General features: G+C 40.0%; 1 protein-coding gene across 1 annotated transcript in view; it reads left to right on the top strand.

Annotated features, from left to right (window-relative positions):
* Positions 1-19,117, top strand: part of LOC119741697 (spectrin alpha chain-like) — an 89,946-nt gene that overhangs the window by 36,960 nt on the left and 33,869 nt on the right. The window contains 21 exon segments of the mRNA XM_038217552.1: positions 273-396; positions 758-904; positions 1,467-1,730; positions 2,720-2,850; positions 3,240-3,426; positions 4,310-4,510; positions 5,106-5,222; positions 6,447-6,560; positions 7,918-8,100; positions 9,052-9,197; positions 10,138-10,252; positions 11,110-11,272; positions 11,982-12,109; positions 12,907-13,110; positions 13,980-14,129; positions 15,100-15,204; positions 15,613-15,707; positions 16,427-16,517; positions 17,134-17,295; positions 17,772-17,963; positions 18,674-18,757. Of these exon segments, the coding sequence (XP_038073480.1) occupies positions 273-396; positions 758-904; positions 1,467-1,730; positions 2,720-2,850; positions 3,240-3,426; positions 4,310-4,510; positions 5,106-5,222; positions 6,447-6,560; positions 7,918-8,100; positions 9,052-9,197; positions 10,138-10,252; positions 11,110-11,272; positions 11,982-12,109; positions 12,907-13,110; positions 13,980-14,129; positions 15,100-15,204; positions 15,613-15,707; positions 16,427-16,517; positions 17,134-17,295; positions 17,772-17,963; positions 18,674-18,757 (3,103 nt within the window).

The raw sequence follows: 19,117 nt of genomic DNA, 5'->3' as shown, positions 1-19,117 counted from the left end.
CCAAAGAAAAGCGCACAAGTAAACAAAGAGTGACGTCATCAGTACAGAGGCTTATTGTTTTCATGTTTTTTTTTTTTATTCTGACATCTAGAAAAAAGAGCAATATTTAAAGCTACATACATACAGTAACTTTTATGCTTTGAAACTTTTCTCTGAAAGAACTTTATCTTTAAGAGTTTTGGAAATTAAAAAAACGCATAGCGTTACCTGTAGGAATTAAAACGGAAGCAAAAAACTTTGAAGTTTTTAAACAAATATTTGTTTGTGAACAGCATTTCGAATCGTTGTGAGGAGGTGGTTGCTCGCAGGCAGAAGGTGAAAGAAAACAGCGCCCTCCGGAGGCAGAAACTGATCCAGTCCAAGGAGTTCTTGGAGTTCTGCAGGGATGCAGATGAGGTGCAGTCCCTTTACATGTTTGATTTAAAAAAAATCATTTGGAAGCTACAATAATAAAAAATCACTCACTGAAAAAGTTGCAGTCTTAATAATCAAAGTTAACCGAGGAGTGTAATAAAGTCCTCCTAAAATTGAAAAAAAAAATTGTTGCTTTTCTCGTGTCATTATAACTTTTGTCCTTTTTTCATGTACCTAAATTATTATTCTTAAATGTTACAGTCCACTTACGTCCCTTGTATCCTAAAAAACAAAACAAAAAAATGCTAAGTCCTTGTCACCCAGTTTAATACAAATACAAACATTTTTGTTCCCATATTCTCTTCTGTATTAATCAAGTATTACTTTGTAAATACAATTTCAGTTGTCGGAGTGGATTTACGAGAAGCATGAGATTGCTTGCGACGAGTCCTACCGTGAACTGACCAACCTGCCGGGCAAAGTCAAGAAACATGAGGCATTTGAAGCTGAGCTGACGGCCAATAAAGACAGTCTGGACAAGCTGAATGAGGTATGCTAGCCTCCTTTCAAAGAGTTCATTGATCTTGACTCCCTCAATAGTGGACAGAAGCTGTAGACACTTGACAGATTTAGGGCTGTGGAGGTTTTTAGGGCATACTGTAATGAGACAATTTTCATGGAAAGGCTTTTATCAAAATAAAATCTTTTTCAAAGTTAAATTGACTGGATCTAAAAATTAATGTGGCCTGACGTTGCGAACTTAGCAAGTTCTTCTTCAGAGGCTAAAACAGAGTTCATTGTTAAATTGACTGGAGCGGGATTTGAACCTGCAACATCCGGATTGCCGTTCCGGCGCTCAACCGAGTTATCCAGCCTGATGTTGGCAGTCAAGCCCCGCTCCAGTCAATTTCTGTTCAACTTAGAAGAAATAAAAACTTGAAATCCACCTTGAATGTTCAGACCTCACCAAAATGTGGCTTTGGGACCATATTTTCAAACACATCTTTGTCTTTGTCACGTTTTGGAAATAAATTCTACAAATCCCTCTTTAATATAGAAATTCCATAAACTCTGGCATTTTGTGATATTACATCTCTCTGTCTCATATTCAGACTGGTCAGGAACTGATCCAGAAAAAGAACTTCAAAGCCTCCGATGTCCAGGCGACTCTCTCTGCGCTGAATGACCGCTGGGCTGACCTGAATGACCGCTCCTCAGACAAAGGGGTCAAGCTGCGGCAGGCCACGCAGCAGCAAGCTCTGAACCGAGCCCTGGAGGATGCAGCGACAAGCATCGCTGAGATGGAGATAGCACTGGCCTCTCAAGACCTGGGCCAGGATCGGAGGAGTGTCAAAGGGTTGATTAAGAAGCATCAGGTAAGGGTACAAGGCAGAGTTGTTAGCATGTCACAGATCATAACAAGTTATTTATTTGTCAATCACAAGTCAGTCATTAGTCAAAGGACAGGTAAATCACAGGTTACCACGAGTCGGATACAAGTCAGTCACAAGTCATCACAAGTCGAACACAACAGAGTCGCAAGTCGATCACATGTTTATCACAAGTCATCCAGTCTCACGAGTCAAGTAAGACACTATTCCTATGCGCAGTGACAGAGGCATTTTGGGATATAGTTCATTCTTACTGGTGAAAGGACTTGTGAGAGGACTGTTGATGTACAGGGGTGTCCAAAAGAAAATTTAGCAGTCAATCCATAAACATTAAAAATACTAGCACTCTCTTTTTGCAAAAACGTAGCTATAGAGTCTTAAGGTGCAGTAAACACTCTACACAATGGTCTTTATCCCATCTCATTTGGACACCCTAGTCCAGAGATACAGCTAATCAAATGAAAGGACTTGAATTCCAAGTTGGGCCACTTGGTATCTAATGAAAGGCATTCACATACCAAGAAAGTGAAGAAAGTGGCCCAAACATATTTTGACAGTCTTTACAAGCATTGCCGTAATGTTTACACAAAAGGTCCAAATCACACAGAACAAAAATCCTGTCCAGGGTAACGAAACACTGAAACATCTCATGGTATTTTTTTTTACAAAACAAAAGATTTAGTTTCCTCAGAAAAAAATGTAGTTTGAAAGCTACATTTTTTTTACGCCCTGTTCTTGACTATTATCATTATGTACGGATGACTTGTGAACTGACTTGTGATGGACTTGTGATACTTTTGTGATTGACTTGATAAAAACTGTGATAAGGTAAGTGGCAAATTTCAAAACAAAATGCTGTGTTATCACTTTATTTTAAATGTCAACAGAAAATTTGGAATCATCCCCACCCCCAATTTCCCTCAGGGTTCGTTATGTTAAGGATAAATTCCTATTTTCTTATTTTTGTCACTCAGTTACTTGAGAGTGACATGGCAGTGCAAGCTGACAAGATAACACACATTGTAGAACAAGCTCACATGCTGACAGAGGAGGACCACTTTGATGCGGAGAGAATCGCCATAGAAACAGCAACAGTGACGGACAGGTAAGGTCCTAACTGGGCATGCAGAGGAAATGCTGTGCCGGTGTCATGTAAAATTTGGACTCCCATGAGATCTGGTCTCTTTCACCTTACATGGACTCTAACCCTCACACGTGACATGTCACTGTCCTAATTATCTAAACTAAGGCATGGGCAATACAACCGATGAGTCTGTATTTCATGGAGTCCAAATTTCACTCCACACTGGTCTCTGTAGTGGCAGTCATTGTCACAAACTAAAGTACCAATTCAACACAAGAAACTTGGTAAAAAATTTAGGTAAAAATCCTTCAAAGTGTGTGTAAAATCTCTGGCGTCTTTGCTTCAATTGTCTCACAACTATCAGTTTTGTTTCACCATTTACTGGGTTTTCTCTCGTTTTATCTGGACAGGTTTGCTAAGCTTGGAGCACCGTCCGAGTGCCGTCGGTCCATCCTGGCTGATTCCCACAAGCTGCAGGTCTTCCTCCACGATATCAACAATGAGATGCAGTGGATCAAGGAGCATCTCCCTACAGCTAGCTCTACTGACTACGGCAAGACGTTCACCGCCTGCCAGAGCCACCTACAGAAACACAAGGTGGGTTGACAAAATAGCCTGTCCCTTGACTTGATTTCTGACAAAGTCTGTATGTTACCCTATGGGCTCCGTGCGCCAACAAAAGAGGGCGCCCTTTTACCTAGCAGCGACGTCCCGTGGGCGGGACACATACATTTCGCTGGTTGACGCGTGCGCACCTTTCCTTGTGTGTGACGCACGTACACCAGGGGATTTGTACTAAGTACACACAGTGGCCGCGCTTCGCGGCAAAATATTGCAGTCAGGCAAGATGGCGTCGTAAGGTCACTCCCAACTGTACTTTCTTTGCCGCTGAGTGGGTACTTGTGAACGGAGCAGATGGACCATGTGACATTTGTTTACAAATTGGATGTTGTGATCACATGATGCCCACTTTCAGCAAATTTTTCTCTTCCACACTGCAAGTATATCTCTTGAAATATGATTGGTGTAAAAGTGGCGCCATAAACTGTTTAATGTGGGCAAAATAACATGCAAAAGATGCTGAAATGTTTGGGTTGCCTGTACGGTTGCCTGTCGGCATGGCATCACAGGGGACAACTGTCTATACAAAGTGAATTAGTGTTGTCCATGTGACCTTTAACCTTGCATGGAAATACAGCTTGCTGTCATTTAGAAGAAATCAATAAATGTAGGTGATTTCCAACAATCAGTCAATTGACTGATTTTTGGAAAAATGAGTGCTAGTGACAAAATTATGTTTTGTGATCAAAAGGTTGTACATTGATTTTAACTGTTTTCTTGAAAAATGTTATATCCACTGAGCTGAAATTTTAACGGGCTAGGTTTTGAACATTTTTCTTTGGATTTTTAATGGTTTTATTATTGGTAATGCACAAAATGCATAAAAAGCAAATGATCCTATGCCTTTAATCTGCTCTAGAAACTGAGGGCGGAGCTGACCGGCCATCAGCCTGTCATTGACAAGGTCATCCAAGCAGGTCAATCCCTGATTGACGGCAGCCACTTTGCAGCGTCTACCGTCCAGGAGAATTGTCAGGAGTTGTCACTTGCCTGGGGACAGCTGTTTGATGCAGCTGATGAGAGGGAGAAGAGACTGCACATGGCATTTGAGGCTCAACAGGTGATTATCATAACCCTTTAGAGAGTGGAGGGGGGGGGGAACCTCGTCTTTGTCGCCAAGTTGGGCTTCAGTCTCCAGTTTGATGATTTAGATCCGGAGGCTGAGTATCAGGTCCATTTCTGCTACTGAAAGATGCGTTTCCCTTGAAAAATAGATTCTTTTTTTTCAGTTGCTCTTTTCCTAGCAATATAAAAGTTATTCACTTTTGAATCAGACATCAAACGAAGAAATCCACCAACATTTAGTTATTGAATTATTTCTTCACAACATTCAAATTATTATTTGTCAGACAATAATTCGGCTCTGTTCATTATTTCATTTCATTATAATCACATGCCAGAAGGATTAAGTAGCAAAAGTAGGTTTATATACACGACCGTACTTCAGAAAAGTCATTGTTGGCTGGTAAGAGATCCCTCTGTTGTTCATGGATTGTCAGTTGAAGAGCCTTTCTGATCAACATTGAAGCATTATTGGATTGGCCACTTACTTGACCATTTGTAGATTTAATTGGGTACCCAGCATTGCCTCTGTTGACGTGAGGATTTGAGATTAGTTTACCAGTGTTTTATGGTATGTCATTATTCCTTTGCAGTATTTTGCCGAAGCCAATGAAGTAGAGAGTTGGATTAGTGAGAAGATGAGCTTAGTAACGAGCGTGGACTATGGCAACAGTGAAGATGCAACTCAGAAGCTGCTTGCAAGGAATAAGGTATGTCCCTTTATCACTCTCTGCTGTGTCAGCTGTCAACATTATGCCTTTAAGATTCTATCAGTACAACTTGGTTAAAGGGGAAGTCTTGTAATATTGCCAGTCGGGATGGGATGGCTGATTCAAATACCTCCAAACAACAAGTAGAGTGAGTGTCAAGGAGTCAGCTATTCTTACTTTCCTGATATGTTGACCAAAGGAGGAGGTACAGTTGCTCATAAATATGTATATCTCTCAAGTTTATTCAGAGCCAGAGCCAAACTACCTGGCGATTATACATCACATGTTCAGTTGCTAGTTTTGCTATGCACCGGGCATATACACAGTCATTCAACGACGGTCAAATACGCATGCCCAATTGACTGTTCCATGGGTTACCTTGCGATACTTTTCTGCGTATTCACGTTACAGAGCAATCTTGGAATTATTCCACAGGGTGTGGAGTAGTGCGCTTACATACGGAATGCATAGAAGCAGATTGGACTCATTGATGCACGGACATGACATTTCCTTGACTAGGTTAAGGGTAACTGAATACGTATGATGAAATGATAAATAATAACAATAATAACAGGTTCTTACATTTAACTAAGATCAAGATTATTATTACCACTGATCATTGAGCCAATGAAACATTCCAAATACAATTTTAGCTCCCTGAGGAGTATAAAGATCGATGCTGCCATTTCGGCGCAAGGCAGCTACAGTCAATTTCAATAACCATGTCTGGGCAGACAGATACCCATTTACTCCTTGGTGGAGAGATGCAATGAGTGACAAAGTGCCTTGCCCAAGGGCACATGCACCATTACCCCAGGCTGGACTGGAACCCACAAGCTGCAGAATTACCAGCAGACCACAAATTCAATGCCCCAGACCACGAGGCCATGGCACTCCTCAAATCAAATATAACATGGTTTATTTCGGGTGGCCAGTCAATATAAGCGCCCCTCCTTATTGGAAGTTATAACAAACTAGTTCTTCTCCGAGTAACCTCAACACTTTTGTCAACTTCAAATACCGAGGGGAGCTAATATGTACTGTCCACTCTGAAATGATGGGTTTTTTTTTTGTAACAACAAACAACAAACCTTACTCTTTTATTACCCCACTAAGTATGCAACGTCAACCTCATTGTGCAGAAAGATCTTTTAATGGACATTTATCGCTCTAGTCGCGATGTAATTTGGCAATAAAAGTAATATTTTCTTTGTCTTTTTCCAGGCCCTGAAATTAGATGTAGATAACTACAACAGTGTCCTAAAAGAGCTAATGGATAAAGCTGAGGCAATGATTGCAAGCAGCAACCCACAGGCTGAGGAGCTAACGGCAAGACAGGTCAGCCTCAATGCTCCAAATATTATTGTTATATCGTGTGCTTGGATACTGTTATTTCATTGGTCTACAGTATGTCACAAAAAAGAGTCCGTTTGACTGTTTTTGAAATAACTACAAAAGCATTAGGTCAATTTCCAAATGTTTTGGTTGTGCAGCTACACCTAAGCCTTGGCCTCAACCCCTATGAGTTTCATGTAATTTCAGTCACGTATCGCTACACAATTGTCATTTGATCACAACAACATTTTTGGACAATTTGACCAAGTTTCATGCCTTAATCAATTTCAGTGCTGTGTTATGTAAGCTGTGTAAAATTCTGCATGTTGTGAAAAAAATGCTGATGTGGTTTGGGATTGGAATCATTTGCCCTCAAGCATTGAACTGAGGTCTTGTCATGATGACTGATAGCCAGGCAAATAATTCCAATCCCAACTGCAGCCCATTTCACAACATGCAGGATTTTACACAGCTTAGGCGGGCGTGCTAAATACCCCCTGTTCATTTACCGTGGGACGGTATTGTTATTGAGGAAGTGTGGGACCCTTCAAGCCAAAGCGGGAGACGGTCCACGCATGAACGCACACGTTACAGCCGTGCATGGTGACGGTTTGCAGTGGGGCTTGTATGTTTAGGGCAGACAAAAGATCAGAGGATTAGCAATGTACCAGGTCTTTGCGGTCGGTGAGTAGAAGCCGCCAATGATGCGTATGAAACCGCAGGATTCATTGTTATAAAAATGGTTATTTGTAGCGGGAGCCGGGAGTGCCAACCGTGGGACGGTTTGTAGAAACAGGTCACCCGCTTTCTTTTCAAGCGGGAGCCGATAAAAGAGGGGCTCAATTGAAAGCGGCTCCCGGTAAGTGAACAGGGGGTATTTAGCCTGTCCGCCTTACTTAACACACTATTGAAATTGAATAAGGCAAGGAACTTGGTCACAGTGTCCAAAAATGTTGTTGTGCTCAATCGACAATGCGTAGTGATGCGTGACTGAAATTAAATGAAACTCATAGGGGTCAAGGCCAAGGCTTAGGAGTATCTGAACAATCAAACAAATTTCAAAATTTACCTCATGGTTTTGTAGTTATTTTAAAAATAGTCAGACGGACACTATTTTGGGACATAACTGTAGAACGCCAAGTGCCCATTCTGTAAAAGTAAGCATTTGCTATACGCTGCGTTTCAAATAAGCTATCTCAAACTGCGTTCCATAGAAATGAACCTCAGATACACTGCACTGTGTATAAATTGCACACGTTGAGCACGCATGTAGGGCCTGCCCACATGCTTGTGACTGAGAATTGCAACCGCTCAGTCTCATACTGGCAAGTTGCTGTCTTTTTAAACAATTTGCTTTCAGGATAAACTCAAGAAAAGGTTGACGAGCCTCCAGAATGCAGTGTCAGAGAGAACCACAGAGCTAGAGCGAGCCAAGCGCCTGCATGAGTATGTCCATGAGAGTGACGAGTTAGGGGAATGGATTGAGGTGCAGTACCAGGCAGCAAGCTCTCAAGAATTTGGAGAAGATTTTGAGCATCTGGAAGTAAGAACAATAGTCAAGCTTTTTTTAGAAATATGGGATCATTGAGAAATATAACATTATTTGCATTTATCCCAAAGTTAGCCTTGCGAATTATTATCAAAAAGCTCATTTGGATTAAAGATCATACTGGTGCTAAACACCCCGTGAAATTATTCCATCTGGCTTGCTTTCTTTCAGAAGAAATCAAGAAATGTAGGTGATTTCCAACAATCAGTCAATTGACTGATCATTAGAGATAAAGAGTAATATTAACGAAATCATGTTTCGTGATCGAATAGTTGTGCATTGGTTTTTCACTGTTTTCTCAAAAAGTGTAATATCCTCTGAGCTGAAACTTCAACAGCTTAGGTTTTGAACATTCTTCTTTGGATTTTGAGTGAACAAGTTAATGTCACAATGCTGAAAAAATTCATATATTTTTGAAAAACACCATTGTTGAAGACAAATGAGTTTTGTTTCCATATAAGAAAATTAATCTCCAAACTTGTAATTTCGTAAGATTTTTAAATTTAAGAATAGCCCCTATTGTTTAAACATTACAGTGAATGATATAGCAGAATTGTTTGCATGTTGTACTGATTAAATGTTAAAAGTAACTCTCTGTTAAATAAAATGTGTTACATGTCACATGTGTGTTACAAATTAAAACACATTACGACCTCTTTGAATTCTGACTTTGCACAAGCCACTGTTAAAAGTACAGCCTGAGGTCTTATAATTATTACAAAAGTTACGTGAAAAAACATTTCAGTTTCACATTTTTTTGACAGAGTTCAAAAGTTTGAACTATTTTGAATTTCACATTTGTTAGGCCTATGCATGAGTTGTTCCATCAAACTTGACACATCATATTTGCAGGCAGAACATGAAAAGGGCTGACATGTTTTTCGTAAATCTGAGAGTAGTAAATTTGAGTAAGTTTTAATAACCTTTTAAATATTTTTCCCCCAGCGGTTGAAAAATAAACATGAGGAATTTCAACGCAGAGTTGATACTGGGAACGACAAATTTAAGGCATGCGAGGCACAGGCCCAGAGACTGATCAGCGAGAAGCATCCACTGGCTGACACTATACAAGAGAAACAAGACAGTCTCAAGTAAGAATTGTAGTACTTTCAGGGCTTCAAACACCCACGCGACTGCCAAGTGTTATGATTTATGCACCTGTCTATCTGTTAGTTTGACGGGGGAGTGTGACTCATGATCAGAGGGTCAGGGGTTCGTCTCCTGCCGCTAGCCATTGGTTGGGTCCTTGGGCAAGCCACTTTACCCCCACTTACCTCTCTCCACCAAAGAGTATAAATGAGTACACGTACATGTACATAAATCTCACCATACCAAAATTGTATTCTAGCTAGCCGGTCAATCACATGTCACATCACAAAAATACGAGTCCAATCTCAAGTCAACTTTGTGTGTGTGTATTTCAGCTGTTGTCAATCCACTGCAGGATGAAGGCCGCAGCATGATGTTGCCAAATGTCTCTATTTCTTGCTAGATGGAACCAATGTACCATTGCCCCAGTACTGTTGCAGCTCATCTCTCCATCTCTTTCCCTGGTGTCCCCTAGTTCCTTTTTCCCTTATGTGGTTGCTGGTATGTTAATTTTATACAGCAGATGTTCTACGGCAAATGTATCCAGTCCAGTTCAATTTTTCCACATTTAACTGCTGCTAAGATGTCTTCTACTCTTGTCTGCTCTCTTATCTACTCCTGTCTTGTATATTGTGCTCGGCTGCTGCAAGTTTTTCTTTCCATTTTTTTGATGCGAGTGTCCAGGTTTCTGCTCCACAGGAGATGGCAGGGATGATCACATTTTATCTTAAATATGCACAAACCTGTAGCCTCTTCGCATGAATGTCAGGCACCATTAGCAATGCATCCACGTGTCCCAACTCTCTCTTTGTAACCATTGAGGGGGTACTTGTACATGGAGTCCATAGAAGATTTGCTTGAACTGTTCCACTTGAATTTGAATAAGAACTTCTGAGGTACGTTACTTTGAATCAAGCTGCTGATTCCTTGTTTTGTGTTCAGGCAAGCTTTGGAGATGCTTCATGGTCAGATCCAGGAGAGGAATCAGAAGCTAGAGGCAGCGGGACAGATCCACAAGTTCAACCGAGACTTTGAGGATTCCATGTCCAGGATTCAGGTTAGTATTACCGATATGCAACTTATAGGATACAGTCTGTGTGCGCCAACTGATGAGAGCGTTGTGTAATCTAGCATTGACTTAAAGGCGTGTAGGATCGTTAGTGTTTATCTCAACAATAACCTGCCAGATTATTATCAAAAAGCTTACTTAGATTAAAGATCGTACTGTTACTAAACACCCCGTGAAATTGTTAGAAGAAATCAGGAAATGTAGGTCTTTTACAACGACTGATTTTTGGAAATGAAGAGTGCTGTGGACGAAGTGGTGTTTCATGATCAAGAGACTGTATATGCTTTTTCCCCTGTTTTCTCGAAAAGTGTAATATCCACTGAGATGAGACTTCAACAGGCTAGGTTTGAACACTCTGCTTTTGATTTTGAGTGGTGTTATTACTAGAAACGAATAAAATGCATGAAAATTATCCTATATGCCTTGAATATTCACGTTTTCTTTAATAGCCCAATTAAGTCCTGAATTTGTAAAGAGCCATCAATTTTCCTGTTCTTGGTGCTTCTTAAATGAGAGCTTGCATTGCTTTACGAGTTCCTCTCCATGATTAGTTATTGTGGTTGCATGTGAGGGTGGAGATGGTCATTTAAAAGAAAAAAAGTCAATAACCGATTTGCAGAAATGGCCGCATCAAGATGTATACTCCTCGTGGAGCTGAGATTATGTAAGAAATTTAAGGAATAATTTAAGCAATGTTAAATTTATGGGCCAGATGAGTGGGGTGTTTTTTTGTAAAACTCATTGATCTGTGTTAAAAGTGCTTTATATACTCTTAGTACCTATTAGGGTCTGTAGCAAGGTTTTGGCACTTTACAAGGTTTTAATGCTTCTGGCTCCATCCACAGGAGAAATACCATTCCATGCCTGAGGATCTTGGCAAGGACATCAACTCAGTCCAGTCCCTGATCCGCAAGCACGAGACGTTTGAGAACGACCTGCTGGCCATGGAGGGTCACCTGCAAAGCCTGGTCAATGACGCCGCAAAACTGCAGGAGGAATACCCTGGAGGTAATGACCCAATTACGGAGTTCATCCCAAATGAGGATTGAGGAGGAAAATTGGCCGTTGTTTAAGTGTGTCAAGTGTGAATGGCTGTGGTAGATTATGGGTTTGTGTCTGGAAACTCCGTTGATACATCAAACACTTTAAATTTCCTTTTCAGCCTTGAATAAAGAACTGTGTCCATTGGTAACACAGTGCGGGCGTTATCCAAATGGGTCATTCGAAAAATTTGGGGTCCACTTTTTTCCTTTTCCTGTTACATCTGACATATATGATTTTATAATTCTGGATACACTCCTTAATGATATCTTCCTCCAAGAGTGATAATTGATGGCAAACTTCCTACCCAACTAATAAAAAAGTCATTATTACTGATACTTGAATGGCAAATTACAAAGTTCACAGGTAATGGGGACAGGAAAATGTCACACTTTGGACCCTACATTGATAGAATGACTTGATTGGGATACAGGGAGAAAGATTGTAACTCTTTGAGTCAACAACCAAGTTGAGAATTCTTGAAAACCGATGAATACATGGTTCCGAGTGAAGGAAGAGTTGAAAATGAAAAAATTAACCCACGAATTTCAGAGAAATAAATTAAATTACTAATACATACTGCGGCAAATGGTACTGACACTGCAGAGAGGGATAATATTATAATTATTAATTAATTCCTGAACCCAAATATGAACTTTTATATTCATCTTTACAGGAAATGCAGAACAGATTGTTGAACAGCAGCAAGTCATTGTAGCTAATTGGAACACACTGCAGGAGCATGCCACACAGCGGCGGGAGTTACTCCAGGCAGCTAACGACTGGCAACGTCTACTGGCAACTGTAAGACTCAGGACTTATATGCAGAAAAAAAAAAATCAATTTTTCTTTTATGCCTGATGTCCAATTGTTCAAGCAAACTACTTCTCAACAAAAAAACCCCCAAACTTATTTCAATGTTAACCGTGTTAACTTGGATTACTGTATATGTACATGCAGATTGCACATAATGTAGAGTTCCGCACCAGTTTGAAACAGACATCCTCAACATCCTCAACATCCTAACATCCAATTAATCTAGATCCTGTTTGGTATTTGTTTGCTTCTGCGCTTGTGTGGAACCTGAAACTGTGTCCTTAAGAAAATAGCATTGCTACTTATTGTTCCCATTGTTGCACAGTCAGCATTGCAGGCCTTACATGTGCAAGTTTATCATGTATTATTGTCCATCAATTATCATTATCTAAAATCATTTTTCGAAACATATCTGAAATGTGTTAAGGAAGGGAAAAATCAATGGTCTTTGATGGAGGCCACTCAAAAAAAAGCTATTATTATTTTTATTATTAATTATTTCTGGTAATGAAACCAAGGATTCCTCAAAAGTGCCCCAGGCACTGTAGCTCACAAGCCTGAAGAAACCTGTAGAGGGAAAACAGTGAGAAGAAATACTGTTTTAGAGGTGGGAGAAAAACTCCAGAAAAGTATTCTGGTGAAAACCCATGGAATCAGGTAGGGACTGAAAACCCAATCCACATATTGGCCCAGTCAGGATTCGAACCTGGGTCACAGCGGTGGAAGGCAAGAAAAGAACCGCTGCGCCAACCTGACTTTGTGTGTTGTGAATCCCTGTCGACTAGTGTCGGGACTTGATCAACTGGACCAACGAGATGATGACCGAGATCCAGACAGAGGAACCGATCCGTGACGTGGCTGGGGCGTCGGCAGCTCTCAGCCAACACACGCAGTGCCATGCTGAGATAGACGCTAGGGAGGAGAACTTCTCCTCGTTAGTGGAGGCAGGACAGATGCTGATCAAGCAGCAGCACTACGCTAGTGAGGAGGTGGGTCCTGTCAATATACAATGCATTAAGTTCATTTAGTAAATTGCCTTTTGATTTAATTCATCTTTTTAAAGATGTGTTCCCCGTGCTATTTCCAAGTTTCACCTGGAAAAAAAAGATTATTTTTTCAATTGCTATTTTCCTAGCAATATAACAGTTCACTTTGGAATGAGACATTGAATGAAAAATACAACTACATTTAGTTATTGAATTATTTCTTCACAATAGATTGAATTATTGGCTTCCAGGCAATAATTTGGCTCTCACAGGGCAGGTTCATTTGTGTGCAAAATCAAAGCCGTTTTCAGAGGGTTGTAGACGTCCAAAAGCCGGAATAAAGGTTTTTTATCGTAAAAACAAAACATTCAAATTCATTAGGAGAAAAGTATATATTTTTGAAACTGTATCAGTTAGATTTGTGAAATTTGGACTTTAACTTCATGTCAGTCAGCAATGCACATTGAAATTGGGTGATAACAAAAGCCATCTTTTCATATATTGGCTTCGTTCATGGATTTGTCTTTTGAGCTCAAGCTTCCAGGTTTGACGGCTGCGAGATGGTCCCTTTCTGCCTACAGAAACGACAGAAATTGTCAAAACTGATGAATCCCTGTATCTTAAGGTCTTAAAACGTCAAAGAATACCGTCTGATGGTTACAAAAAAGTGAAAATCAGATTACTTGACTTAAACGCTCTTTTTCACATACTTCAAAATGAAGAAATCAACCCCAAAGTAAGTGTCATGACATCCGACTTACTTTCACACATCAGTTGTGTTTTCAACTAGTAAATGTGAACAGTAATGTGGTAAGAAGTGTCTTAAAGTCATTCAAGATAATAATTACCCATCTGTGTCATTTGTTTGTTAGATTCAAGAGAAGCTTGATTCAGCCATGCAGGCGAGAGAGCAGTTGCACACCAGCTGGCAAGCCAAGAAGGAACGTCTGGAACAGATCGCTGAGCAACAGGTGTTCCTGAGAGATGCCAAACAATTGGAAACACTCAGCAGCCAGCAAGAGGTGAAAATTCAAACCTAAAGTTCCTTTGGATGTGCCTCATTTTCCAAACCGTTTGAGCATGGGTCCCCTAGCACAGAATACATCTCTTGTATATTCTGGATGTATTGCTTTGTTCATCCTCTTGACTTCGTGTATTGTTAGCCCCGCTGGAGCATTGAACTCATGGTCTGCAGGTAATTCTGCAGGTTGTGGGTTCGAGTCCAGCCTGGGGTTATGGTGCGTGTGCCCTTGGGCAAGGCACTTTGTCACTCATTGCTTCTCCCAACCCAGGAGTAATGGGTTTTAGCTGCTTTGTGCTGAAGTGGCAGCATCGAGCTGTATACTCCCCAGGAAGCTGAGATTGTATTTGGAATGTTTCATTGGCCCAATTATCAGGGGTAATCGTAATGTAAAGTGCTTTGATCTTAGTTTAAAGTGCAGTATATATAAGTATCCATCATTATTATTACTTACCTGGGGCTTGCATGTGTTAGTGTGGACTCACACTTGTGTCAATTTGGACCACTTGTTTCAACTCTCGACACATTTGCCTTGGAGGTGAATGGCACCCATTGTTTAGTTTTTCTCTGTAACTATGAGTTCCTCTTGTGTATACAAAACATCATGGACCAACAGACCTCCAGAATGCTTGACTGTGGTACTCCTTGAAATGTTACAGTCATGGATGTACGTGTATGTACTTTGCAATGGCTCTCTTTTTTTTTAGGGCTCGTTAATATGTCATGTGAAACAGAAACATATTTGACACCATAAAACATTTGTCCATAAATTTGCTGGAGTTGTAATGTTGTAAATCTGTGCTGAGTCAATATTTGTTCCAACAACATGACATCACAAGTTCGGTTTCATCCTGAGTATTTGAAGCAGCATTTAGGTGTTAACCACCTTACCATTTTCATATCAAGGCAGATTGATGTAAGGTTTGTAATTCATTGTAAGACGCTTACTCTAACAATCTGATTCTTGATAGACATATCTGGCTGGCCCAGGACTTGCCACAACGGTAGAGGAAGTTGATGGACTCATTAAGAAACACGACGACTTGGATAAATTGATAGCCACGCAGGAAGAAAAGGTAGCTATGATGTAGGAACCTAATTATAAAAAGACAATTTGTAGTTTTACCCTTTGCCAAAGTCAAGCGTGCAATTTGAGTTTTTGTTTTTGTTTTGTTTATAAGTAGTGTAAACTATTTAAACAATTTTGAAATGATTTTTTCTAACCTTACACAAATGTGACTGAAGTTGACAGTATTTCATGTCATGTTAGAATTGCAATCAAATACAGTTTTCACTTTTTATGAATTGTAAAATAATAATGTAATCAAGTATTTAGTTTACAAAATAGTAAGAGCAATACAAATTTAAAACAAAATCACAATTTACATAAAATTGCTTAATGGGAAAATCAAGTTAATTCGTACTTAAATACTCAACAGTTTGATATGTTTTATGTATTCATGCATTGTTTATTTCGTAAACAGGGCACAGCTTTAGAGGAGTTTGCACACAAGTTGATTGCCCAAGAACACTTTGATGCACCAGCTATCAGGAACAAATTCAATGAAGTGCTGCAGAGGTATGTAATAATCTGTATTGAATTTTTTAACAACCTATATTTAGGTTGCATATATGGGAAATTCCATCGTTACGGACATTACATTCAGAAACTTTTCCAGTGTCACATGCAATTTGGACTCTTAAAAATCCAGTGCCTCGTACCGTTTTATAGGTTGAACGTTCACAATCCTCACGTAGGCGCGCGGTGAGTCAGAATTTTATCGAAAGTGCAACGCCCCAGGTGCATTCTGCGCGACATCGCGCAGTACGCGCGCTCCAATCTCCGTAAAAGGAGTTGTTTACATCTTACTCGCGAGCTAGACACTCCATTATTTAGCTAAATGGGTGTTTCAAAAACATTAGTGAACTTGTTGACCAAAATCAGGTTTTTTTTGTCCAAAAAGCTTTGATTTTTTTGATCGAAAAGGTATTTATGAATGGGAATAAATATGTGCTTGGTCGGTATAAATCACTCTGTTTAAGATTGGTTGGAGTCTGGGTGCTGATAATTATCAGCTCCCAGACTCCAAGCGGTCTTAAACAGAGTGATTAAAACTTCCCAAGCACACATTTATTCCCTTAGTACGCATTGATTAAAGACTGTGAAGTGTAAAAGTTATGGAGTAGATGAGATCAGTTTTGCATTTGAGGAGATGTGTATTTGTAAATTAACAAAGTTTTTATTTTTCTCTGAGTATTACTTTGAAATTTACAAATTGTTTTATTTTCTGTGAGTAGACGTGCCAAGGTGAAAGAAGTCAGTGATCAGAAGAAGCAGGCCCTAACTACTGCTAAGATGTACGCACAGTTCAAACGAGACTTAGCAGAGGTGAGTCAGACATAAAATTCCTCATTAACCTTAAAGATGCATTCCCCGTGCCGTTTTCGAGTTTCACCTCGAAAAGTAGATTTGTTATTTCATTTGCTATTTTCCTAGCAATATAAAATATATTCATTTTTGAATTTTTGAATGAGATGTTGAAACAAAAAACCCACCAAACTTAAGTAATTGAATTATTTCTTCACAAAATTTGATTTCTGCCAGACAATAATTTGGTTCTCGCGGGTTGGGCCAGTTCCCACCCCACAGTCAGTATCGATAATTTGCAGACTAGGAACCAGTCTGCTCGCAAAGCAGATCAGTTTCCAGCCAAAACAAAAACAATTTTATCAGAGGGTTTCACTTTCAGACGTCCAAAAAAAAAGGAAAAAGGGAGGGTTTTTGTTTGGAATAAAAATAGAAAATTTATCTATAGAAACAAAAATTGAATTTGTTGAAAAGCACAGTGAACGTAACTTTAAAGCAAGTATTCTTTCAATATATTTATATTTTGGCTGATATTATTTTGTACCATTTACCTTCCATAGGTTGGCTTGCGCATTATTGTTGACCCTGAAGTTTCAATCAGTAAACCTGTTTATTTTGTACCATTTGCCTTCCATAGGCTGACTCTTGGATTGATGAGAAGCACAAGCTTCTTACAGAGGACTGTAAATCCCTGCAGGATATGAGCAACCTGCAGGACAAGATGAAGAAACTGCAGAAACATCAGGCGTTTGAGGCTGAGATTGTCGCCAACGAGAACCTCATCGCTGAAGTCAAAAAGGTAAGAAGGACGGACTCTAAGTCCAACTTATCAGGGTTTCCCGCCACTCTGAAAATTATCAGTGTCTTTAATAGTTGCTCTTCTGCAACTGCCTCTTGACTTCCCAGGAACCTTGTTAAAGGTGATGAGTACTTAGACCTACTTTAAGGAGTAATCAAATGAAAAAAAATAAAATTGCAAGTAATGAGAAATCACGCAGACAACGGTCACACATTGTAAAGGAAATCGGTCCTCTTCACAGCCCTATTCAGTAGGTATCGTTGAAACAGAGTGCTTGTATCTCCAAGTCAGGAGTTTTTTTGAAATTCAAAACTAAATCAGATATTCAAAACTAAATTGAACATCCACATGTTGGCTTGGGTGGATGTCAAACCGAAGTCACAGGAGTGGAAGACAAGGAAAAGATGACTGTTCCAACCTTACAGCCCCTGAATTGTTTACTATGTACAAACTATCTATTGCCGTTTCTTGATTAGGCTGGTGACTCCCTCATCTCAGAGCGGCACCCAGACTCCAGCAACATCCAGCATGACGTGGAGGAGTTGCTGGAGCACTGGGAGGCATTACGCAAGGCGTCGGCGAGACGTAGCCAACAGCTGGACGAGGTCAAGGATCTGTTGGAGTTCAATCGTCAGGCTGAGAAGGTGGAGACCTGGATTAAGGAAAAGGTGGGAATCAGAGATGAGGGTCTTTAGCATTCTTACTCATAGACTGGAAATGAGGACAGGCAGGCACCATTAAAGTTTTTGAAATTGTTTTGGCTGATGTGCACCTTGTCTGGTCATAAGGATAAACACACTGGCCGTTTTCAGACTCCATATATGAGTGAAAGATTTTGCAACCATGTTCAAGTTCACATCTTCCTCTAACATGATAAGGTTAAAGTCATTTTTAATGTCAAACTAAGTGTGACTATTTCCAAGGTTTGCAACATTGTTAATGTTGCTAGCATTGTGACTTTGGGCGTGATCACTGACTACATGGCATTTACAGGATGACTAGCGCCCTTTGAACAAAGACATTGACAAAATGGGGAAACACCAACACAGCGCTGGATAGCTCAGTTGGTAGAGCACCGGAACAGCAACCTGGAGGTCGCAGGTTCAAATCCCGCTCCAGTCAATTTCTTCTCCAGTTCAACTTTTAAAATTTAGTTGGAAAAATGATGAAAATGTTTTAAAAAAGAAGATATTCTGATATGAACTTTAGATGGTGGTAGATGCCATCAGACAATACTTTTAGCTTCGGAAACCTCAACTCTAAGGAAAAGCAACTTCTGAACATTTTATCAGATGAAACATCATGACATTTTATTGCATGCCAAGTTTAATAGCCCGTAAGTCTGCTAATAATTCAATTATTGCATATACCTCGACAGGAGTTGATGGTCCTTGCCAGTGACTGTGGGAGAGACTATGAGCATTGCTTTGAGCTGCAGAAGAAACTGGACGATCTGGGAGCTGTAAGTTTTCAACCTGATCTTTTACTTGCATTGCGCTTGCTGTATAGTTTTGGTTTAGAAATTGCATGCTGGTCATTCTACCTACCAGGGTTCGAAACTAGCGGTAGCCCGCTAGCCAAATGCTAGTCAAAACAGCAGCGGGCTAGTCAAACTATTCCTTAAGTAGCCCGGCTGGCGAGTCAAAAAATTATTGGGCTACAGCAAAGATGAAAGGACAGGAAAAAATAAATCACTACATTCAGAAAGCAAACCTGTATCAATTTGTGTCTAATTTTATTAACTGTTTAGGGTCAAATTATTAGATCTGTTTATTAAAAACACTGACAAGATTGCCTCAGGATACACGTTTTACATGTATGC

Source organism: Patiria miniata, unplaced genomic scaffold (genome assembly GCF_015706575.1).
Source record: "Patiria miniata isolate m_02_andy unplaced genomic scaffold, ASM1570657v1 HiC_scaffold_5, whole genome shotgun sequence".
NCBI lineage: Eukaryota > Metazoa > Echinodermata > Asteroidea > Valvatida > Asterinidae > Patiria > Patiria miniata.
This window is presented reverse-complemented; position numbering and strand designations above follow the sequence as displayed.